General features: G+C 54.9%; 2 protein-coding genes across 2 annotated transcripts; one reads left to right on the forward strand and one right to left on the reverse strand.

Moving 5' to 3' along the window:
- Positions 1-122: 122 nt before the first annotated feature.
- Positions 123-9274, reverse strand: EXOC3L1 (exocyst complex component 3-like 1). The gene is made up of 13 exons (XM_014947208.1): positions 9109-9274; positions 8103-8263; positions 6655-6874; positions 5696-6356; positions 5402-5519; positions 5099-5224; positions 4899-4999; positions 4367-4477; positions 4113-4242; positions 3058-3180; positions 2616-2771; positions 2104-2228; positions 123-1206 (listed from the first exon to the last, which is right to left on the reverse strand). The coding sequence occupies exons 1-13, from the start codon at positions 9149-9151 to the stop codon at positions 1020-1022; spliced, it is 2262 nt and encodes a 753-aa protein (XP_014802694.1). The 5' UTR covers positions 9152-9274; the 3' UTR covers positions 123-1019.
- Positions 9275-9505: 231 nt separating this feature from the next.
- E2F4 (E2F transcription factor 4, p107/p130-binding) lies at positions 9506-23631 on the forward strand. Its single transcript, XM_014947542.1, has 10 exons — positions 9506-9680; positions 11241-11350; positions 12266-12427; positions 12882-12925; positions 15662-15723; positions 16069-16354; positions 17406-17591; positions 18748-18795; positions 20981-21025; positions 21343-23631. The coding sequence occupies exons 1-10, from the start codon at positions 9534-9536 to the stop codon at positions 21456-21458; spliced, it is 1206 nt and encodes a 401-aa protein (XP_014803028.1). The 5' UTR covers positions 9506-9533; the 3' UTR covers positions 21459-23631.
- The last annotated feature ends 3 nt before the right edge of the window (positions 23632-23634 follow it).

Genomic DNA, 23634 nt, shown 5'->3' on the forward strand with positions numbered 1-23634 from the left:
CCAGCCCTGGGGTGATGCTGAGCGGGGGGATGGACCCCCCCCGACACTGTGCCACCCACACCCCCTCTCCTCCCTGCCCGGACCCCCTGGGGCACAGAGCTGGGACATCATCAGCACAGAGCTGGTGCATCATCACAGAGCTCAGGCCTTTATTTCTGGCAGCAGCACCACGCGAGGACGGCAGGATGGGGCCCACCAGGAGGCAGGGAGTGTGGCAGAGCGTGGCGGCCTCCCACAGTGCTGCAGGGGCTGGGCACAAGGACGCAGGCACAGAGAAAGGCTTTGCTCCTCATCCTCACGTGGAGATGACCAAGGGCTGGAGAGCGGCAGAGGATGGAGGCAAAGAAAGGGGGCCAGGAGGATGCTCAACACAACAGGCACAACTCAGTTCGTGCTCTCAAAGAGGCTGGAGAGTCTTGGACTCCAGTCCTGTCTTGGAGGAGGGCAAGAAGCTGGGTAGATCAGCAGAACTCTGAGCTGTCCCTTCACGCCAGCAGGGACAGGGTTGATGGCACCACCCAGGATGAGACCCCCTTCGCTGCAGCCGTGAGGAGGTGGCTGAGCTGCTCTCCACTGTCCATACAGAGCCCAGGCTGGTGGAGCAGCCCCACCAGACCTCTGGGCTGATCCAAAGCAGAAAAGGCTTTCCATGGCTAAAACCCTCCTGCCAGCCCAGGTGGAGCAGGGCTCTGGGGTGATACCAGGCTCCATGACCAGGACACCCTGGCTCCAAAGGCTGTCTGGATACCAGGGGAAAGCCAAGTATCTCTGCAGGCCAGCAGAATAGCCGTGGGTTGATCTTCTCCTGACCCAGGTCTCCAGCTGGCACTTGCAGGGGACACTCAGCTCACCGAGGCAGGCCCAGAGGAGGATGGCACGTACCCGGACTGTCCCCAGCACGGGGTGAGGTGCTGGGCACGGGGCTGCCGTGCATCACCTCCGTTCTCCCCACACACAGCCTCAGAGAGGTCCTGCATGGCCCCTAAATCCGTGGGGGGAGCGGGCTGTGGGGCGCAGCGTCAGGCACACTTGCCCTTGCGAAGGCAGAAGGGCAGCTCGGGTGCAGGGACCAGGATGGTGCTGAAGATGGGCCGGTAGCTCTCGGGCAGGACCTGGGGGTGCTGCGCCATCATTTCCAGCACCATGTGTCGCACCTCCTTGGAGACGTCCCCCCGCAGGTCCAGCAAGGTGGAGATGTGCTCGTCGCTGGGCAGAGAGCAAGAGGTGAGTCCTGGCACGTCCACAGGGCTTGTGTCCCACAAACCTCCCACCAGCAGAGGAGCTGAGGCAAGGGGAGAGCCCGTACTTTGCACCAGCCAAGCTTTAAAATTTGTTTGAAAATAACCCCCAAAGCCAAATGTGAATTTGGCTTTGCCATTTCATGGGTTTGCACTGATTCTGAGCTTTCCAGTTTGGTGTTTTGTAATTGAGAATCACGGAATGGTTTGGGTTGGAAGGGACCTTAAAGCCCCCCCAGTGCCACCCCCTGCCCTGGGCAGGGACACCTCCCACCACACCAGGGTGCTCCAAGCCCCCTCCAACCTGCCCTTGAACCCCTCCAGGGATGGGGCAGCCACAGCTTCTCTGGCCAACCTGGGCCAGGCTCTCACCCCCCTCCCACCAAACAAGTTCTTCCCCACATCTCAGCTCCATCTCCCCTCTTGCAGGGTCAAACCCTTCCCCCTCCTCCTAGGGCTCCCCTCCCTGATCCAGAGGCCCTCCCCAGCTTTCCTGGAGCCCCTTGAGGGACTGGAAGGGGCTCCAAGGTCTCCCCAGAGCCTTCTCTTCTCCAGGCTGAACCCCCCAGCTCTCTCAGCCCCCCCTCCCAGCAGAGGGGCTCCAGCCCTCTGATTTCTCACACTTTGTTTGGCCACCAAATACAGATGGGTAAATGCCACAGCAGAACTATTTTTTCCTTAACATCTGTGTCCTTGGGACTTTGCAAAGAAACCCTCAAATCTGGAGTGTGGGAAAAGGAAACCTCAGGGAGGAGGGGGGAAAGGCCCAGGTTCCTGCAGCGTAACCTCAAGGAGTCTGGCCCAAGCCCAGCTCCCGTGGCAGCCCCAGGGCTACCCCATCCCGCAGGTGAGCTGAGCTCCTTACCTGACATCGGGGTACTTGGTGATGAAGCCCAGCACCTCCAGGCTGAGCAGCGCTGGGTCTTGGAGGCAGATGAGCTCCCGCAGGGCAAACACGGCCTCCAGGCTCTGCTGGCTCCCGTCCAGGCCCTGGGAGGGAGAGAGGCCACATGTGAGATCAGGAGGAGGCCACCAGGGTGGCTGCTGAGCTCTAGCCCAGTCCTCAGTGACCACCTGGGGACCTGGCCCCCTGCAGCTGCTCTCTCCCCACTTAGCACGTCCCATCCGTCAAGGCAAGATGAGGCTGTGCAGCCTCACTGACCCACACTGGGCAGGGTGAACTGTCCCAGGAGTTCCTAATCCCACCAGTTCTGCCCATCCTGGCCTCACAACCTCCCAAGTGTAACAGCCACGTCTTGTTCACGGGTAGGAGGGTGCTGGAGGTGAGCTACGAGCTCCTTGCACCCACCTTGCTGGGTGATGCTCCCCCTCCTACAGCCCAGCCTGGGCTCCCTGCCACACGTGGACACCCCTCACCAGGCCACAGAAGAGCTCCCGCAGCTGCGTGGCGTCCTGCAGCAGACGGTCACAGAGCTGGCCCCGCTCTTCCTTGCTCTTGCACACCATCTTCTTCTGCATGAGGGCCCGCAGGTACTGGCTGGCCACCAGGAGCTCGCTCTCCATCAGCAGGAGCTGGGCGGGGGTGGAGAGCTGTTAGTGCTGGGCATGGGACCCCCATTGCCCGGGGAAAGGGGTTGGATGCAACACCAAACCATGGGGACAACCTGCTGGGAAGCCCTCTGGCTGGAGGAAAGTGGTTGAATTTGGGAGAAATTCTGAACATTTCCGCGTGGCAGCACCCTCCGAGCTGCTCCGGAAGATACGGGCTCTCTGGCAAACCCAGCAGCGACTGCGTCCCCTGCATCCTGCACCCAACCTCCTTGCCCTGTATTTGAAGGATGCCCCACAGCAACCGTACCGTGAAGACGGGTTTCCTGACGTGGGAGAAGTCCTTTGCGTACTTGTCGATCACTTCACACATGCTGCTGACGAGCTGGGAGCCCGAGAGCCACTTGCGGGAAGGCAGCTGCAGGCAGAGGGGCTGGAAGGAGCAGAGGAGCAGCGTGGGGTGCCCTGCTCGCACGGCAGCGGCACCGTGTGCCACAGCCACCGCCAGCCCACGGTCAACATAAACATAGAAGAGTGGCCTAGATTAGGAAATTATGGGAAATACACAGGGGCTGCCCCTCCCCGACACCCAGAAATCCACATTTTGGGGGTTTTTCTGGGTCACGATGCCTCCGTCGCGGGCAGCATCTGAGGTGTGAGCAGCGAGCTGCTCCTCACCCCCCCACTTGTGGCCTCTCCCGCTGCGATTTTCTTTTTAATTTCCACTCCTCTCCACTTCCCTTGTGTAGACATAACACGGTTTTGGCTGAGGGCTTTGACCTCCTCCTTCCCCTGCTGTCCTCGCCTGCCTTCCTGCCTGCAGGCAGACATTCCCTCTCCATCTCTGCCAGGCCAGTCTCCAAGCTGCCTGCGAGCGTTTCATCCTTGAGCTGCTCTTTTCATTCAAGCCCTAAATAGCAAAGCCCTTAATTATTCCAGATTTTTTTTTTTTTTTTGGGTCCAGACTCCAGGAAAGCTAAATTTGACTGCGCTGGCAGGAAATGACCGGGGCAGTGGCACAGGGGCCTGTATCCTCCACACGGAGGCTGCTTCTCTCCTGTGTGAAGCGGCCACACCAAGGAGCGTGGGGCAGCCCGGGGGGGGGTCCAAGCTCACAGACTCTGTTGGTTGGTGGTTTGGGGACCACAAGCCACCTGTCCCAGCCACACCAGGCAGTGCTGGGGGGTGACAGACACCCCCTGAGCTGCAGGTGGAGGGCTGGGAGCCAGGCTGGCAGAGATGGCTGCAGGATGGGGTACGTGGCGGGGACAGACCCGTGCCCGGGGGTGTAGCAGTAGGTGCTGGTTTTGCTGGGGCCGGGGTTGTTCCAGCCCTGCCCGCATCAGGGGCTGTGGACAAACCTACCTGCAGGTCCAGGAGCAGCTCCTCCAGCAGCAGCTGGCAGGTTTTCTTTTGTGTCCTATCCAGAGCGGCCCGGAGGGACGCGGGGACTTCTCTGCGGGCAGTGTCAGGGTGCAGGGAGGAGACAGAGGAGCTAGGAGAGAAGGAGGAAGGGGACAGGTCGTCTGGGAAGCACGGTAGGGACACTGGTCCCACATGAGGATGGGGAGCAGGTAGTGGGGTTGCTACAGGACCTTCAAGGTGCTGGCGCATGTTACCTGAGAGTCAGGTTGTTGTTGAGCATGGCCAGCAGGTAGGAGACATAGTACTTGGGGACGGTACGGTCCTTCTGGTGCTCCTTGCCACACTGCACCAGGGCTTCCCTCAGGCTGCAACACAGTGAGGCAACCATGAAGGGCGGGTAGAGCCCCAGACGTCTTGCCACAAGGCCCCGGGATGCCTCTCTGGGCACACAGACCTCCCATCACCCTCCAGCTCACTTGGCTCTTTCCACCTCCTGCCACCAGGTTGGAGAGTGACAGGTTGTTAGGTAGGGTGGGACAACGAGACCCATTCTGGACCCCTCAGGAGAGCAGGGCTTGCTGCTACTGGAGAGGTGCTTGAGGCAGCAAACCCTGGGAGCTGATGACCCCACAAGCTGGGACAGTAGCCCCATGGGTAGACAACCTTCTGGGACCTGGCTGAGTGCTAGGTGCCCCATGGCAGAGATCTCCACCATCAGCCTATGGTGCCTGGCCATGGGACCCATGGTCCTTGAGGATAGGTAGGGGTTCAAGGGGCTCCACTGACCGGCCCAGAAATGCCTCAAGCTCCTCCAAGGCCATGGTGTAGACCTTCTGCTGCAGAGAGTCCGTGATCAAGGAGGCGACCCGGATATTCTCACTCAGCATCTGCACAGGGGGAGGAAAGTGGAGGGGAGTCAGTGGGAGGCTGCAGGCCACAGCCCCCTTTTTGGGGACTCCCATGCCCCGTGGTGCAGGGAACCCAACCTGCATGACAATGACAGGCAAGGCTGACTGGAAGAAGCCCTGATGGTCTCTCTCAGGTTCCTCTTCCCTGAACCACTCCTTGAACTCCACCTCCAGGGTCCTTTGCAGCCACTCGAGCACGCTGGCCTGTGAGATGGACACCCACAACGGTCAGCCCAAAAAGTCAGGCACCAGCTCCCTTGAGACCCAACACACACAGTCCCACAGGCTCATGGTCTCCTGCTGCTGTCAGAGCAGATGGTGGCTCAGTGGTGGTCACTGGGTCCCCGTACCCGTTGCACGTGTGCTGTCCCGCTCACTCACCTTGACTTTCACCACGTATTTCCTCTCTGTCTGATCCACCAGCTCAGGGGACATCAAGGGGCCCAGAGAAGAAACGTCCACTTCTGGGATAAGGTCAGGGTGACCCATCATCTCTGGACTGGAGGGCAGAGGTGGGACAGGGCTGGGAAGACCTGTGTTTTTCCAGCAGTTCCTGCCTCTCCCTCTGCCCTCCCGGTGGTCATCCCCAGGCAGTTGGCACTACTCTCCCAACCTGCCCACGTGCTGGTGGCCAACCCAACTCTCCATAACCTCCCCTGCTTGGCTGGTGCTGACCTGTGGTACACACGAAGCGCCCACTCAAGCAGGAGGAACAGCGCCTGTTTGTCCAGGTCTTCTCGGAGGATGTCCTGGAGGTGGCTGGTGAGGGCTTGGTGGTACGTGGTGGTGCACACGCTGAGGATGTTGTAGTGAGCTGGGACACACTGGACCATCAGATCCTTCACCACACGCAGCTCAGACACGATGTTCTTCTGCAGTGTTGCCAGATGCCTGGCCAGCCCTGGCCCCTCAGCATCCACACCGGTGGCATGAAAGCGGGCTCCTGTGATTGCCTCCTGGAGAACCTGGTAAAACTTCTGCTTCCAGCCCTTTGGGCGGCCGGGGGGCAGGAAGGTGGCCTCCAGGAGCAGAGTATCATCTATTTTCTCCTCCCTCTCGATGATCCTTACAGCAGTGACAAAGAGAACTGGGTCCTCACGCACCAGCTGCAGGCTGTTGCCCACGATGTCCCACAGCTGCTTGGCCAGGCTCTCGTTGAGCTCCTGCAGGCCACCAAAGTAGGACAGCACAGTCGTCTGGGCACTGGAGAGCCCTCGGAGGTGCAGCTGGGAGAGGATGTCATCCCGGAGGTGCTCCATCATCATGAGCTCCGCGTGGGCCTCCAGGAGGTGCTGCCCATGAAGCAGCTGGAGGGTATGGGAAAATACCTCTTGGACTGTGGGAGAGGGAGGAGAGATGCCAGGATTGATTGCGGGGGGCGAAGGGGGTGGACACCAGGGTCACAGTTAGCAGGGAGATGGCGAGGGGAAGGGTCTGAGATCTGGGGCTCTGGGAAGACCGCGCTGGATCAGACCCCAGGGAGACACTGGCATCTCCAGCCACAGAGGCTTTTCAAACCCAACCAGCAAAGCTGGAGTGGCCTGCTCTAGCTTTGCCACCCCCCCAGGGTTGGACCGGAGCTCTCCCCTGCGCCTTCCAACCCAAATCCAGGAGGACTGGGGCCAATGCCTTACCCGAGAAGAGCTGGGGCAGCACCTGGACCACCGAGGCCAGCTGCACGTGCTCCGCCATCAGCGCCCGCATCTGCTGGAGGCCCTGGAAACGGTCCATGCTGTCCAGCAGGGCCCAGCGCGCTGCCCCCAGGTCCTGGCACACGCTCTGCACCTCCTGGGCCGCCGACCGCAGCTGCTCCAGCCCCGCACCTACCCCCTCCAGGTAGGACTGGACAGTTGACTGGGGAGCAGAAGAAGAGGCAGAGGCAGTGGAGAAGCTCTCAAAGGCCGGAGGATTCACACGCCATTTGCCCAGGTTCTCTCTTGTACCCACTCCCAGCCCCATAAGGTCACATCTGCCTCTGCCACCATATCTCCCATCCCTTCTGTGATGACCCCATCCCATCAGACCCAAGCACACCCAACTTCAGGAAACCTGCTCCAGCAGCAGGAATGGCTCATCTCACCTCCCCCTCTGGGTAAACTGAGTCACAGTGACTATTTAGGGGGTGGAAGGGCAATGGCTGCTTTGCAGGAGGTGGGAGAGGCAATGGCTGCTTTGCAGGAGGTGGGAGAGGGGCATCACTTTGGGGTGACCAAGGGTGAACAGTAATCACATGCCTCATTACGCTTTTAAAATATTACTTTGGTTCTGCAAAATATTTGCAGGCCACAGGGCTCCAAGTGTGGTCCCCCAAGGCATATTAACGGCACGAAGAACCTCAGTAGCCATACAGACCCTCCTTCAAAATGGATTTCCATCTTTTCCAGCCCCAAAGTGGCACTGACACATCTCCATGTCTTGTCCTCCCATTTAACTCCTGCCTCTCGGTGCCAAGAAGCACTTTTATCCAGCATCATCAGAAGCAAGCTGTTTTGTGGCTGTCTGAGGCCACACGACTTGAAAACAAGTTGCTTCCTGGACAATTCACCCACATTCAGGGTAGGAGAAACGACCTCCAAAAATAATCAGGAGAAGATCGGGTCCTGAGGTTAATCATTCCTGGGGTTGTGCAAAAAGGGTGGCACTGAGCTGAGAGATGAGCACAGGGACTGAGGACAGCCCTTGCTGGTGTGTGGAGTTTCTCCTGCAGGACCTGGAGGCAGGGACAGGTTGGAGCTCGTTGCCTCCTTCCAGTTGTGGGGAAGGGGAGCTTTGGTGCCAGGATGGGATGGGATGGGGAGCACTGACTCTCGCACATGGGATGTGCTGAACAGCCTGGGAGACACAGGCAACTCATTTTACCAGTTTAGAAACTGCCTGGCGGAAGGGCAGGGGGTGTGGGGCGGTATTTATCAGATCTTTTCCCCCAAGTAATTGCATTTCTCCCACCAAGCACCAGCCAAAGGCCAAGATTTTGCCAGAAGTGGGCACAAAGATGATTCAATGGAGAGGAGAGGACCCTGGCTGGGACCCCTGCTTGGGGAGGCTGTGTGTGTCTATGGGGTGGGCTGTGGCAAACACCCACCTTCAGCCGGGACTGGATGGAGCTGTTCCTCTGCGTCTCTCGGCTCCGGTACTGCCCGAGCCCCTCCAGTTTCTCGGGGCGGTAAAACACCCCTGAAGCCCATTTCAGGGCGGCTCCTCTCGCCAACTTCTCAGCCTTCTCCACTTCTGGCCACTCCTCATCTGGGGACGAAGCCAGGGGTTAACGAGCACAACGAAGGCAGGGGTTAAGGAAGCCTCTGCTGGCAGGGCAGGAAGGGCCCCCGAGGCCAGTGGCAGGAAGCTGGCCGCCAGCGGATGGATGTCCAAGCACACCCAGATGTGGGAAGCCAGATGACACAGCAGCAAGTGGGTCCTTCCGTTGAGGGCCCCCCCAAGATGCCACCAGCAAGGGCCAGGGTTGTCACAGCAGCCGTGGCAAAGGCTGCCCTGAGGAGCTGTCACCCAGCCTGCCCCATCGCTCCTCCCAAACAAAAGGCTGGGTTGTCTGAAGGGGGTCTGATGGCTCCTGGGAAGGTGCCATCAGCAGGGCTGAGGCTTTGGCAGAGAGTGGGCAGGAGGAATAGAGAGATGGCAGCGCTTGCATGAAGGAGAGCCAGGCTGAGATGAGGACAGGAGGGTCCTGGTCTTCCAGAGGCACCCACGCAGCTGCGGGGGGCCATGGCATCCCCCTTGGCACAGGGTCTGAAGCCATGCCAGAGGTCTTCTGGCCAGACCAGAGGGCTGAGAACCAGAAGAGCTATCACACACCAGCCTCCATCCCCTGGCCTCATCATTTCCCCCTTCTCCACCCCCAGCCTAGGGGGGCTCTGCAGCCCCACGGGGATACCACCCAGCGCCAAGCCGGGCTCCTCCTGTGCTGGGAAGCCTGCCTGCACGCCAGGGGACTGAGGGCCTTCAGAGGAAGCCGGCAAGGGGAAAAGGCCCGGGGGTGGTAAGGCAGAGGGCAGGGATGCCCGCAAAGCAGCAGCATCCCTCCCCTGCCCGGCGGCTCCCCGGGGCAGAGGGAACCGCACCGTCCCCGTTACCTCTGGGGCTGAGAGCGCGCTCCTCCTCCGAAGACATGCCCATGGTCTCCGGGCCGTGCGAGCCGCGGGGGCCGGGAGAGAGGGCTGGGCGGAGGAAGCCGGCAGCCGTTTCCTCAGCCGGCAGCAGCCGCGCTCCTCAGGGCCCCATTGTGTTCCCGCAGCCCCGAGCGGGCGTCAGGAACCGGAGGAGGGCGGGGGGGGGAAGGGGGGGACACAGGGGAAGGCAGGCCGCGGGAGGGGACGGCAGGCCCGGCGTGGCCCCGTCCCCCAGAGCACAATCAGGGGGGGCTCGCCCCCACACCGGGCGGTTTAAAGCAGGATCCGCTCCTTCCAGCTCGGCGGTGCCGGGCCCGGGAGAGAACATGGCGCTTTAGCTTTGGTACCACAGGGCCGGCGGGGCCGGGAGAGGAGCCGGCGGCGGGCAGATGGCGGAGTGCGGGCCGCAGCCCCCCGGGGGGGGGAGCGGGGCTGCGGGGGCGCCCAGCCGGCACGAGAAGAGCTTGGGGCTGCTGACCACCAAGTTCGTGTCGCTGCTGCAGGAGGCCAAGGACGGCGTGCTCGACCTCAAGCTGGTGCGGGGGATTGCCGGTGCTGGGGGAGGAGGAGGAGGGCCCGGGGGTCCCACTGCGGGGGGAGCGGAGCTCCGGCGGGCCCGGCCCTCCGGGGGCCGAAGGGGGTTTTGAGGGGGGAGCCGGGCCAGGGCAGCGGAGTCCCCGTGGGTGCGGGTGTCCCTGGGGGTCCTTCCCGCTGCTCTCCCCGCCGGGAGCAGCCCCAGCCGCGCTGCTGTCCCCGGCAGAGAGGAGGCAGCGGACCTTGCAGGCACCGGTGGGCTTCAGTTGGAGCCACCTTGTCCCCTTCCACGTTCTTGCCCCGCGCCAATATGCTGCTTGATCACCCGCCCCATAATGATCCAGCCCCATAAAGCCTCCGAGACCTATAGAAGCAGATACTATAGAAACCGTTCCTCTCTCCCACTCTTTGCTCCCCCCCCCCGGGATACAGCAGAGCGTGGGCAGATTCAGCTCTGCCAAAGGTTGTCCCCGATGCCTTTAAGCTGTGGAGAAGTGCCCTGTGAACGTGCCTGCCTTCTGCGTTTTAAAGACCTTCACCTAGAGGAAGTAATGACATTGCGGCACGTACGGCACTTAAAGCTGAGCCTTTTCTCCAGGTGGGGTGGCTTTGCCGTGGTTTATACAAACATCTCTTAGGTGGATGTGTGTGTGAGTGCGCTGTGACCCTTTGTGGGCAGCAGACAAAGTACCAGAAAGCCCTGAAGGTGCAGCTGCTGGAGGGATCTCCTGGCTGTAGGCTTCTGTCCTCCCCTGTGCCAAACTGGATTTGAGCAGAAGACTAGTATTTTCGTGCTTAAAACGTCCATTAAGTGGGACTTCCATTTGGTAGCGTGGTTTGATGAGTTGTGGGATGTAGGGTCTGTTACCGGGAGGTGTGAGGGAACTGATGTTACTGGTCCTGGCTATGCCAGTGCAGTGCCCGTTAAACTCTTGCCAGGGGCAGGTTGCCATGTGGTGGTGGTAACGGGCATATTGGCACAGTCCAGTGTGTCCCGAAACCCCAGGGTTGTGTGAGCAAGGCAGGGAAGTCCCAGGGCTGCTCAGGAGTCCTGCCTTTCAGCCACGCTTACTCTCCTCCCGGTGTCTTTCAAACAGAGGAATCTGCCTCTTGAAAAGGTGTTGATTCTCTGTCCAGTGGTGTCAGATCAGATTTAGAAAAGACCTTTAGAATGGCAGCTTCCCTAAGCGGTCGTCAGTCTCACAGACAGCTCTCTGCCTTCCTCGTCCCATCCCCATCCCTTCTACCCTGAAGGAGCACTGAATTTTCAGGCTGCTGGACTACTGTCTTCTACCACTGCGTTGCTGCTGAGGAGTGGTGATTTTTTTTTTTTTTTTTGGACCTGCTGCGTGTGAGGCAGCTGGGAAAGAAAAGGAACGAAGGGGCAGTGGCTTCTTCTCATGGCCATGGTGACATTGAGAACGTGGCTTTGTAACTTGAGGCGCCGGGACAAGAGAGGTATGAGATGGTGAGCAGGGTGCTTGGCCAGGAATTAATCTGACAGCCAGGAAGGACCGAAACACAACTGAGAGTTTGGAGTTAAGTGTCTAACCTTTTTGCAGGCTGCAGATACCTTGGCTGTGCGACAGAAGCGACGGATCTACGATATCACGAATGTCCTGGAAGGTATCGGGTTGATCGAGAAGAAGTCCAAGAACAGTATCCAGTGGAAGTGAGTGACAGAGAAGGTCTAAATCATTCACGGGTCCCGTCTAGTCCAGGTTGGAGTGACACTGGGTTTAAAATGCCCTGCTCAGAGCAAAGTTCCTCAGTGGTCTGTGCACTTTTGTACTTCTAGAGAACAAGTCTTGTGAGGAGCAGCTGAGGGAGCTGGGGGTGTTCAGCCTGGAGAAAAGGAGGCTGAGGGGAGACCTTCTATCTCTCTCCAACTCCCTGAAAGGAGGGTGTAGCCAGGGGGGGTCGGTCTCTTCTCCCAAGGAACAGGTGATGGGACAAGAGGAACCGGCCTCAAGTTGCACCAGGGAAGGTTTAGGATGGATATTGGGAAAATTTTCTTCACCAAAAGGGTTGTCAAACACTGGAACAGGCTGCCCAGGGCAGTGGTGGAGTCGCCATCCCTGGAGGTATCTAAAAGCCGGGCAGATGTGGTGCTGAGGGACATGGGTTAGTTTAGTGGTGGGTTTGTCAGTGTTGGGCTGATGGTTGGACTCGATGATCTGAAAGGTCCCTTCCAACCCAGCCAATTCTATGATTCCCCAACCAGTACTACCAGCTGATGGTAGTAATGAGGGAACCTGAAGTCCATATGGCGTGTCTCTTTTAGAGCAGAGCTGTTATTTTGGTATAAACCACGTATTTGCAGCACCTTGGGCTAGAAAAGATGCCTGTTGTGGCGCTGGGGCTGGGGGAGAGCCCTGCCAGCCTGAGGGATGTGGGCAGATGTGCCAAACGTTGCTGTGCTGCAAGGTGGGGATTTAGAGTGGGTGCAGATGAGGTTTTCTGGGCTATCCGGCCTTGGTGTGTGACAGGGGTGGCAGTAGAGGAGGTGACAACTCCTCTGAGAGGTTGGGGCTGGTTTGGATTCCCCCAGAGGCTGATGCATGTCACTCCTTTTGACTTTGCGCAGAGGGGTGGGTCCTGGCTGCAATACCCGGGAAATAGCTCACAAACTGATCGAGCTGAAGGCAGACATAGAGGACCTGGAGCAGCGGGAACAGGAGCTGGAGCAGCAGAAGATGTGGGTTCAGCAGAGCATCAAAAACGTTACAGAAGACGTGCAGAACAGTCGATATCCTTTGTGTGAACTGGTCGCTCTTGTCTCTGTGTTCACTTGCTGGGCTGGAAAGCAGAGACCTGAGGGTTGGTGCTGCCCTGCTCAGGGCAGAGGGGTGGCAACGACCTGATGGTGCTGGAGGTTCTGTGCTGAAAGGGACGAGAGGCCTAATTTGAAATTAGGATAATTCTGTCCAGGCTGGGAACCAGCTTTTCTCTGCGATTCACAGCTTCTTGTCTGGCTTTTTGAAGTAAAAAAGACTGTAATATTTAGCGTGGTGAGAAAGGGGCTTCTCCCTGAGCCACAGGTGCCACTTTCTGGAGTGCAGAGCTGCTCTTGTGGCTTCTCTTAGGATGTCAGCTCTGACAAGGATGTGGCTTTCTGGGAATGGTATTTCTTGTGCTCAGGAAGAAAACACCAGGTGCTCTCTGAGTTCGAAGCTGCAGCCTTTCTCCTTAACCTTGAAAACATTAGCGTATGTGACACATGAAGATATCTGCAAGTGTTTCACAGGTAAGGAAATGCATCTCCATCGTAAAGATATAATGCTGCAGCCCAATCAGTCTGTCCCAGGTGCTCTCCTTTCTCCAGGAAAGAGGAGGCAGCGGCCCACAGGCTGCACAACAGCATGAAGTTAAATGTCGTGTGAGCTCTGATGCCACCCTGGGTTTGTGTACCACTGAGTTGTAGCACAGATCATTTCTTCTACTTGTCTTTAAAGGACCCGAGCTGCTCTTCCTAAGGAAGTCTTTTTTTTGGGTGTCGCTGTGTGGGTGTAGGAATGTTAGTGAGAAGCTTTTGAGGGCTTGGGGAGGCGATGTTTAATAATGGGAGGCAAATTTTATTGCATGGTAAGAATCTGGGTGTAAGCAGGGAAATAGTATAAAAGGTGGTCCCTCAGCTGCATCTTGCTCTCCACCAACAACAGGGATGGAGTGGATGCAAGAGGAAGGTGGTGGAGAGCGGGACAGAAGGGAATACACCGCTTGCCATGACCTCACTCCCTCGAGTACTGCCTTCCTAAAGCTGTGAGGTGTCTGTAGAAAAAGCCATGTGTTCTGTCTCCGTGGGGCAAAAGTGAAGAAAACCCCCAGAAACCTCTTGTTTCTTCTCTATTGCCGATTTTAATGGTAGCTGTAGGACCAAAAAAAAAAAAAGTAGAAAATCCCAGGTGGGCAGCGCGCAGCGTGGAAACTGCTCTCAGGTGTGGCAGGGTGTGGAGTCACAGCTCGTTTCTGCTTCGCTGGACTCCTGACCCAGTGCAACCCGTGTGCTTGCTCACAGCAGAGATTGAAGCTGCTTGTCCTGACCCCCCCAGCCACACATAATCTCACCCTTGTCCAACTTTCTCCTCGTCTCTTCCAAGCACTCTTTTTGCCCTAGGCTTCGTTAGCTCTTCTATTTTTCATCTTTGCCTTTGTGAGCTTTCCTTTTTCACCACGCTATGCTGCTCGAGTTCCCGCTGGTGACTTGTGCATTACCACCCCCTCTGCTTTGCTGTCTCTTCTGATTTAAGCTAGGACTTTTTTTTGGGGCAGGGCGTGGGTTTTCAGTTTGACAGCGCTTGGGGCCAGATAACTGGTAACAGTCTGGAAGAGTTTACTGGAGACGGGCAGACAGCTAGTTGCTTGGTTGATTGAGTGTTTTGCATTTTATTGCACCTGTTTTTTTTTTTTCTGTAAACCAGTTTGCATCTAAAGGCAGACCTCACCAAAAATGCACAGAGATTAGGTCTTACTGAGCGCAGGTCTGAATTCTGGCTGGAACAGAGACTTCATCCAAGTTTTTCCATTGTCTGTTCGGTTTTCCTGTATGAATATACTTCACATGACTTTTTTTTTTCCCTTTTTCCTCTCCTGAGCCTTGCAGAGGTTCTCTGTTGGACCTCTTGTGTTCTTGAACTGTGGTGCAGGCTGAATTTCAGCTCCTGATTTTTCTGATTGAAAACCTCCTCCTGCTGTTGAACTTGCTTTCTCTATGTGAGTTAGGGCTTAAAGATTTTCACGCTCGTGCTCTTGTCAAATATGGATTTATTATTTGGATTAATTAAAAAAAAAGGCAACCTAAGAATGTGTTAGTTTCTTGTGACTGGGAAACATAATTTTCCCATCTGTTGCTGTGATGGATTTTGCACTGGGAGAATCAAGAAGGAATTGGAAATGCACCGTACGCTGTTTTGTAAAAGTATTTGGGATGTAGCTATCAAGCTGTATTTGAAACTAACAGGTTTTAAAGCTTGAGCTTGTGTCTTTGAGCTTTATTATGCATTTTTAATGTCTCTTAACAATATTTTTCATACAGACTTGTTCAAGGAATCCCATCTTATTGACAAACCCTGTACTGTTTTTCATCCCTGTACCTTTTGCTGATCTGGCCTTTGATTGCCTGCCTGAAATGAAAGGATGTGCTCTTCTGCTCTCCATGCCCTCTCATCGCTCTGGGGATCTTCTCTGTTAATTATCAAGCACAGCTTAATGCAGAATACTGGTGAAGTGTGAACACTAACCACATTAGAGCGTGAACATTCAAAGTGAAAGCTGCTGACTGCTTGCTCTGAGTGTTCCCGGCGCTGGTATTTCTCTGTTCACGTTTCTAAACCCTGATATGGACTGGGAGCTGCTCAGCTGTGCCTGTTATTAGGGGTGCAGGTGTCAAGGAGCTGCAGACCTTGAAAAGGGAAGATGCTGTCAGCCTGGCTCCCCGCCCCACACGTGCTGGGCTCTGTGTGGGGTGCAGTACGACTAACGCTGGGCATTTCTCTTGCCAGTAGAGACTGAGAATGTTGGTTTGAGGTACTGGTACTCCAGCATGAGGCTGCTGTGCTGTTGGCAGCCCGGCTCCTGAGCCTGTTCAATGCTATCTCACTGCTGGCAGCGCAGCTCTTGCAGTTGTGTGCTCTTTTATTTATGATTCACATCTCAGAGCTTGTGACAACAGCATGAAGGGTCCTTCCCTTAGGATTAAGATGCTCTTAAGGGTGAATTTAAACCCTGAGGAAAAGAAAGGTTAGTCCTGTTAAGGATGCTGCTAACAAACTTTAGGGTTGCTTTGGGAGAAACTTGGCAGGTTCTTTGTGCCCTGGGCAGTCAGCACAGTGCGAGCTGTGTGATATCCTCGGCGGCTCAGGTGGGTGTAAATGGCAATCCTGCACAGAAGTTGGGGGGCTTTGGGGAGGGGGATCCTTGTCGGTGCTTAATTATCATCAGAATGGTTTGTGCCCACTGAGTGCTGACCAGTCTGTTTTCACAGGAGACACCCTCCTTGCGATTCGAGCCCCATCAGGCACGCGTTTGGAGGTTCCCATCCCTGAGGTGAGCGATAAACGCGTGGGCAGGGTGCAGGAGTGCCTGTCTGTCTGTCTGTCTGGGTGGGAGTTGTTGCTGGATTGACCAGTCTGGGAGTTGACAGGCAGGGGTTTGATGGAGTTAGAGGAACCAACCCCCAAGGAAGGCTCCAGATGTTAAACAATTGTCAGGAAAGTCTGTTGTTTGGAAGTAGGTGAGTAATTGCAGGAGCAGCAGGGGAGTGGATAGTCCTGGGAGACAGCAGAACTCTCTGTGGAGCTGTGCTGAACTGTCTTGCCTCTGGGGAAGTTCCTGTTCTGTTTGGAAAGGGCATTTCACGTGTGGTTGTGTTTCCCTTTTCGCTTTTCTCAGGGCCTAAATGGGCAGAAAAAATACCAGATCCATCTGAAGAGCACAAGTGGTCCCATTGATGTTCTTTTAGTAAACAAAGATGCTTGGAGCTCCCCTCCTGTGGTACTACCCGTCCCTCCCCCCGAAGACCTCATTCAGTGCCAGGCAGTTGCACCCTCCAAACCGCAGATACCACCGCTCGCCCACTTCCAGGAGGCATCCGTTCCCAGCAGCACCCAGCCCTCCACCCCAACACCCACCAGCACTCAGGACCACGGCCCTCCCGTGCAGAAAAACACCAGCACAGGTGAGAGGGAGCCTACGGGAGGCCAAAAAAAAGGGGGATGAACAGAGGAAGGAGGGGACATTCCTCAGTCTGGGGAGGGATGGCACCGCTGGTCCTGCAGTGCTGCCAAAGGGGGCATCTCTGCCTTTGCTGCCATGAGCCTTTTCTTTTGTTGGGATTAGTGTGGTGTGTTAATGGAAATAAGACGCTTGGCTTGAGGGGACAGTGCCAGCCTTTAGGAACAGTGGTGGGGAAGAGACTGATCATGCAGATTCATTGATCAGCAGAAGTTTGTAAAGGGGTCTTTTCGAGTCTCGTGTTCAATTTTCTGTTTGAAAAAAAAAAAAAAAGGCTGTCAGAAATACTAGATTGGTTGGTTGTGCCTTTGTTCAGGCAAATTTCAAAAGCCTCCAGCGATTGAGATCCCCAGCTTCCTTGGTGAGCTTTTCCAGGGCTGCAGCACCCTCTCAGTGAATTTCTTTTTCCTGATCCTGATGTCTGGATCCCCTGAGCTGCATCTCGTGCCAGTTCTGCGCGTTATATCGTTTGGCATCACTGAGAAGTTCTTAACTTTTGTAACTGCCTTTTGGGTAGCTGCAAGCTGCTGTTAGCTCATCCTTAGACTTCTCTTTGCCTGAATAAACAAGCCCAGCTACCTCCACCCCTCCTTGTAGGGGTGCCACAGACCCCTGCCCATCTTGACAGCCCTCACCTGGGTCTTCTCCACATCTTTCTTCAACTGGAAGATGGCCAAAGCTGGACATGGTAGCGCAAGTACAGCCTCAGCCCTGAGCAGGCAGATAGTAACTTCCCTCGACGTGCTGGCCATGCTTCTGGCGGTGTAGGTCACTGCCTGGCTCGTGTTAATTGCTGTGAGAGCATGTTCTTGGTTGGCCTGGCACCACCAGGGCTGCTCTCCTGGGAGTTTTTCTGGGTGAAAGCAAGAAGCCTTCTCCTGCGCAGCGGTTTGTGCTGGGCCAGCGTTGCCGGTGAGGGCTGGCTCTGTGCTGCTGCTTGCCTGGGGAGATGGTGGGAGGTGACATCCCTGGTGTGTGTCTGTGGCTTCTTCCAGAATGCGGTGTCTCGGTGGCAGAGTCCAAGAGCAGCAGCAACTTTGAGCCCCTCAGCAGCGCGTCGGCCGGCCAGGCCCCTGGGCTGGACACTCAGCCGCTGCAGTCCTCTGCCTCCCTCGACAGCAGCTCCGTCCTGCCCAGCCCCTCTACCTCCTTCCAGCCCATCAAGCCTGACCCCGCAGGAAGTGAGTATCTGCCCCCGTTTCGGGTGTTGCTCCAAAAGCACGCTGCTGGGAGCAAGGGAAGGGCTGCTGGCTCCGGAGGAAGAAGCTCACCTCCTCTCTGCTTTCACTGTCAGGCTCTGCAAGGGATGAGCATTTCCCTCTAGGGGTGCTGGGGAAGCCGGTGAGAAGGTGACTGTGTCATGTCGAGTGTCCTGACACTTCCTGTGGTGACACTACTAGAAAATGTGCGAGGGACACTCGCATGATGCACTCTTCTACTGTTAGATGGGAGGTTATTTCCTTTCGGTCCCTTCTGTCGTACAAGGTCCAAGCTATAGAATTTCCAGCTGTCACTGAGAGCACCTGTGTAACTCCTGGGGAGTTTTCCTTTATTCAGAGAGCTCTTGTCTCTCTTTTCCTCCTTTACTCAGGAATACTTTTATTTTTAGTGACCTTGTGGTCTTAATGATCTCGCAGTGTATATTTGCAGAGCTCCTTCGTGTGCTTGGTGAGATGAAAGAGACTTTACAATAGGAACATTTGAGCTTTAATGCCAGGAAAAATGGCAGGGTGGCCCAAGGAGAGCAAAGCATCCTCTGGATAAGACACTCTGCTTGAATTGCCCACCTTTGCTGCAGAAACTCTCTAGGATAGAGGGTTGTGGTTAGAAGAGGAAATCTTGCTCAAATAAAGTTCACACTGTGCTTTTTTGATGCTTCTGCTGCCAGCGTGGCTGAGAGAAGCGTGAATTATCTATCTTCGTCCTGGAGTAGCCTTGATGGGTGGGATTTGGCTTTTGGGGTGCCTGTGGCTCGTTGTGTCCCAGGAGGGCTCTCCAAAGGCAGGGCCTCATCCTGCACAAGATAAATCGAGGGGGTGCAGGGAAGCTGGCGCTGCGTGAGCCTTACACAGAGGCGATTACTCCGGAGCTGCTGACTCTGATAATGCATTCATGCCCTGGGGCTCCTACAGATGTATTTTAAAGTAGTTGAGTGTATTTGATTGCTTATCAGTTCAGCAGAAATAATGTGACATGGGGTGTGGGAGCAGAGTTTCTGGATGGCATAGGATGATTTGGGCACACGGGGAGTATGGTAGGACAGTAGGTGATTGTGCTGTAAAGCATTTCAGACCCTTCATGTAATAATGCAAACCGTTTGGTGTGCTGTATTTGCAGTACTGGAACTTCCCAAAGAGCTGTCAGAGATGTTTGATCCAACGAAAGGTACGTTCTCTCCCTGACCCATAGCTTTATTCTGTGCCCATCCACCCCGTGGGAGTGGTTGGTTTTATTCACTCCCTTTCGGATTATTTTGGGGTTGTGGTTTTGTAAGGTGCTTGTGGTCATTGGTGGCTCCTCGCTCTCTACTTGTAGTCAGGCACTCTTAAAATTACTGGTTTCTGTATGTATTTTTCTGACTTTATGTTGCCAGTACCCTCTGTTAGTTTGCCCTAAAGTGTGCAAATGAGGGCTTTCCTGTCCCTGTGCCAACACTAATCTCTGCTCTGGCTTCCCGTTCTCTTTCTCCAGCTTGTCTGCACTGTGTAAAAGCAAAATCCCTGTTAGTCTTGTTTCAGCTGTAGCCTGCCTGAAGCTAATCCGAGCAAATAATCTAGGGAGAGAGTCTTCTCTTCGAAATATCCCTCTGTGGTTTTGATGATGCTGGTAATTTTGGAGCAGTAGGAGAGGGGATGCTGTTGCTTGTGTTGGTTCTGCCTCTGCTCGAGGAGTGTCTGGGTGTCGCTGCCGAATGGTGGGACGGACTCTGGGCTGTGGGCAGGAGGGGTGAAGGAAACTCTCTGGGAAAACTGGGAAACTCTTTTTTTTCTGCACATTTATTTCCCTTCAATGCCAGGGTAGTACTTCCTAGCCCCCCAGCTAGGCAGAGCCAAGGACACACAAGCACTTCCGTACAACAAGAGTCCCTAGTTCCGTGCTCTGGCAGGTGCTTTGTGAAAGTCTTTGTGTAGAGACCCCGCAGTCCCAAATGCAGTCGTGCAACCACCTGATCTGTGTCCTGGGAGCCCCAGGCTCCACACGTGGGCTGGAGAACACCCTTCCTCCTTGCTCAGCACAGTAAATAAAGTCTTGGTGATGACTGAGCGCAGCTGAAGAGTAAATTTGATTGCACAACGTGAAACATAAACTGCAGCAAGGCCCCTCCCCGTGTGGAAGATTATTAGCTTAGCCCTTACTTAGCATAGTAGCTAACTACTATGGGACCACGTGAACACTATTAAAAAGAAGATGTTTGCTGTTTACTGGAAGGTATGTTGTTTTATGGAGTATTCTTCCCAATTTGGAGGGGGAAGGTCCAGGTCCAGGAGTGAAGGACAAACCAGCTAACAGCTACAGAGACTGGAAAAAGCAACACTACAGAGCTTGGGGAAATGGGCCTTGTGGTGAGCTCCATGCAGCCTCTTTCATCCCTGTGTGATCCCAGTGATGCTGCCCTGGCACTGGCTGCTGTGTTAAGACTATGCAGTTTAAGCCACAAGAGCCTGGAGTTCTTCCTTAGACTTCCTTTTTCTGCATGGTTTTCTCCCTCTTTTAAATGGGTGCTTAATAACTGCTTGTTTTAAGGTCTTATCCTGGAAAAAGACTTGAATTTCAACACACACATGTACACACCCTGCTGTATTACCAGCCCTGATCTAAGAATGCAGGTTCTGCATTTAATTGGTGTTTATTGAAGCTGGTATTTGTCCTGTTGAGTCCCTGGGTGTTGAAATTCTCTTGTCTCGTGACACTGAATTAGAGAGGTAGGTTCCTGTCCTCTAGGAAAGAGCCTGCTCTGGATAAACATCTTGAAAACGGCCTCATCTGAGTTTCTTTTGCAAAAGTCTATTTCAGGTGTGTGTAGTATCTCATCAGTCCAATTGGATCGAGTTAGATATTCACTACTTTACCTGGGTAGAGTGAGAAAGGTGTTCAGAAAGCTGTTTCCAAATGCTCAGCTTCTTAAAGAAAAGAGATTGGCTTGCACTGGCTTTGTCTGAGTGCTCGTCTGTTTACCCTTTAAGTGAACCTGCCAGCCAAGAGTAACGATGCTGGGGGAAGGAATGACATTTCAGAGATAATTGATTTTTTTACAGTTTTGTTTGGGGCAGCAGCTGGTGTGGCCGTGCAGGGGTAAGGCACAGCCCCTCACGTGAAGGAGGCTGGTGTATGGTTGAGCTAAAGCAGGTAGAAACCTGCAGAATATGTTGATGTAGTTTGAATTGTGTGACAGGGCTTTCCCTTTGCCCATGGCAGGACGTCTGCTGCACAGGCTGTGACTTTGGGATAACAAGGGTGAGGGCCAGATGAGGCTGGGAAGGGTGGGATATCCTGGGAAAGGTGGGATACTGCGCAGGAGCAGAGCAGGAAAGCAGAGTGCGTTGCTTAACCATGCTTGTCTCTTCTCCAGAATGTATGAACTCTGAGCTGCTGGAGGAGCTGATGTCATCTGAAGGTGAGTCTTTGAGTCTCCCCCTCATGGTGTGGCCTTTCTGGGGGAGGAAGCCCACACTGTGTGGCTTTACCCAGCTGACAGCCACGTGCCTGCAGAGTGGCTCTCATCTTTTCTGGCCTCAGGGGACAGGCTCCATTCTCGCTGTCCCACCAGTCCCTGCGAGGGACCAGAAGAGCCCGTCTCTCCCTTTCACAGGGCTGATTTGAAGCAAGCTCAGAAACTGTCACTGCGGGGTGGCCTCTTTGTGGCTCTGCAGCTCTGGGTTAGGTGTGGGAGAGCTGAGTTTTGTAACCAACCCTGGACTTCTCTTCCCCCAGTGTTTGCTCCCTTGCTGCGCCTCTCCCCTCCACCTGGAGATCACGACTACATCTATAACCTGGATGAGAGCGAAGGCGTCTGTGACCTCTTTGACGTGCCTGTCCTCAACCTCTGACTTCTCAGTGCGGCTGCGAGCCTCGCAAACACAGACCGTTTTGTAACTCTTTGGAAAGTGTCTATTTTTGGATTCCTTTTGTGCTAGAGCTCGACGAGCGAGCGATGCAGAGATGCTCTCGTATGGACTCAGAAGCAAGAGATGTGGACTCGCAGGCCGGGAGATGCCCCGTAGCTTTTTTTCCCTCTTCCTCTCTTGCACATGTGAGGTGTGAGCGCACCTTGCCCCGCCGCATCTCTCTCTCCACTGGATTCTTGGCTTTACTTCAAAGGGCCTGTGTTTTGAGTGTTCCCGGTTCACCCGTAGAGTTTGCCCACGTCCCCCTCCGAGCTTCCTCAAACCTGCATGCCTTGGTTTTTCCTGCACTCCTAGAGGCACTTTGCACCTCCTAGGTACCAGCTGCTACAGGGAGCCCCCATATCGTGGTCAGTTCACAAGCCCGGAGGTAGTTAGTTACATTTCTCAAGTGAGTGGTTCAGATTGGGGTGGTTAGTTCTGAGTGGTAATGAGGAAAAAAAAAAAAGGCATCCAAGTCTCCATTTCTTCCAGTGACTCCAGACCAAGCTAGTATGTTTTACAAGAAAAAGCACTTTTTTTTAGCCAGCTGTGCCTCCTGGTGGGACTCAGGAGTTGAGTGTTCCTAGTAGGACCCAGGAGTGGAATCTTTCCCTGCTTGTGCAGCAGCAGGAAGGCTGGTTCTGCCTTCACCCCTCTGCTGATGCATGAGCCCAGGGGCTCCAGCTCCTGGTGTGGCAGCTGTGCTCTTTCTACAGGGCTAAAGAAGAGGTGCCAGCATGGGGTTTTTAAATTTTTGTTTTTGCCTGAGTGAAGAGATGTTTGAAAGGTTAAGACTGCTCCAGCTGGTGCCTGTAAGGTACTCCAGGTACATCAGAGCCTGCTCATATTTGCGAATAACTGTCTTCTCCAACCATTGCACTTGAGCCTTCAACTGTCTGATAGGTGACCAAGCAGTAACAATTCAGTAGTACTTTGCTGTGACAAGTTATGTAGGTGTTGTCAAAGTAGTGCTTTCCCCCTCCCGCTCCTTTTTTCTGTCTTACCATCTGCTCGGGATCAGGCTTTCTGTATATTTGAATTTGCTCCTCTAGTGTCCGTACCTCCGCTCCCAATCCCTGATCCTGTGGCAGGTTGCTGCCTGGCGTGATGCTCTCTCTGCATCATTTTTTCCACGTTTTTCTTCATTGCTTTGTAACGGGAGGTCTGCTGTTGGGTTTGTTATGATCATCAGATGGTACCGGTTGTTAGGATGGTCTGGTGGTACCACACCCTGGTTAATTTTGTTGGAGCAAAACGCGCTGATGAATTCCTGTTATGTGTTGCAAGCCCCAACTTTGCTTTTCGGTTAGATCCTGTATTTGAGTGTCTTCAGTTTTGCAACATCTTCCTGCTGATGTGGTGGCAGCAGCCGTCCTGCCTTTTCCTGCTCTGCAAATTGGTGAAGGGAGAGCCAGGCCAGGAGCGTAGGTGGCCATTGCAGAGAGGGAGCTTGTAGCCACCTACGCGACCAGTTGATGTTTAACTTCTCCACCTGTGAACCACGCGACCAGCTGGAGCACCAGCACTAAGAGATGTAATATCTTCAATTCCCGGGAACCTGCAGAAGCTAGAAGAGAATGCGCTTGGGACCTGCATCCCTGAGGTGGTTCCTCAGGCCATCTGGTTCTGTGTGGGACTCCTCCAGAAGAGCTTGCTCCTCTCTGCAGCCCCGAAACACCGGTGTCCTCTTCGGGGGAAAAGCATGAAGAGTTCAGGAGGAACAACGGGATGCTCTCTAGTTGGGCAGCGAGACAGCCGTGGTGTGGGAACCCCCCCTGGGGTGACCTTCCAGCCCGCATGCAGCCAGTCCTCCAACCTTCCCTCCTCTGCATGGAAGCTCATGGAGCTCCCTTGGTCCTGCGTGTGTTGGGGAGCTCCTGGGCTTTGGTGTCGCTCCGGCTCTTCTCTGTGTACTGCCTTCACCCCCCTCCCCCCAGCGTTCGTGTTCGCCACCTTCGGAAAAGGATACCTAGAGAAAAATTTACAGTCGCGGATGAACTTTTGATTCATATATAAAGATTATTTTTATACTTTTTTTGCAAGGAGAAAAAAAAAAAATTAATTGCCTGTAATATTTGTACAGTGTTCTCTGACGTGAATAAACAAACAAAACAAACTT

This window comes from Calidris pugnax, unplaced genomic scaffold (assembly GCF_001431845.1).
Source record: "Calidris pugnax isolate Ruff unplaced genomic scaffold, ASM143184v1 scaffold30, whole genome shotgun sequence".
Taxonomy (NCBI): domain Eukaryota; kingdom Metazoa; phylum Chordata; class Aves; order Charadriiformes; family Scolopacidae; genus Calidris; species Calidris pugnax.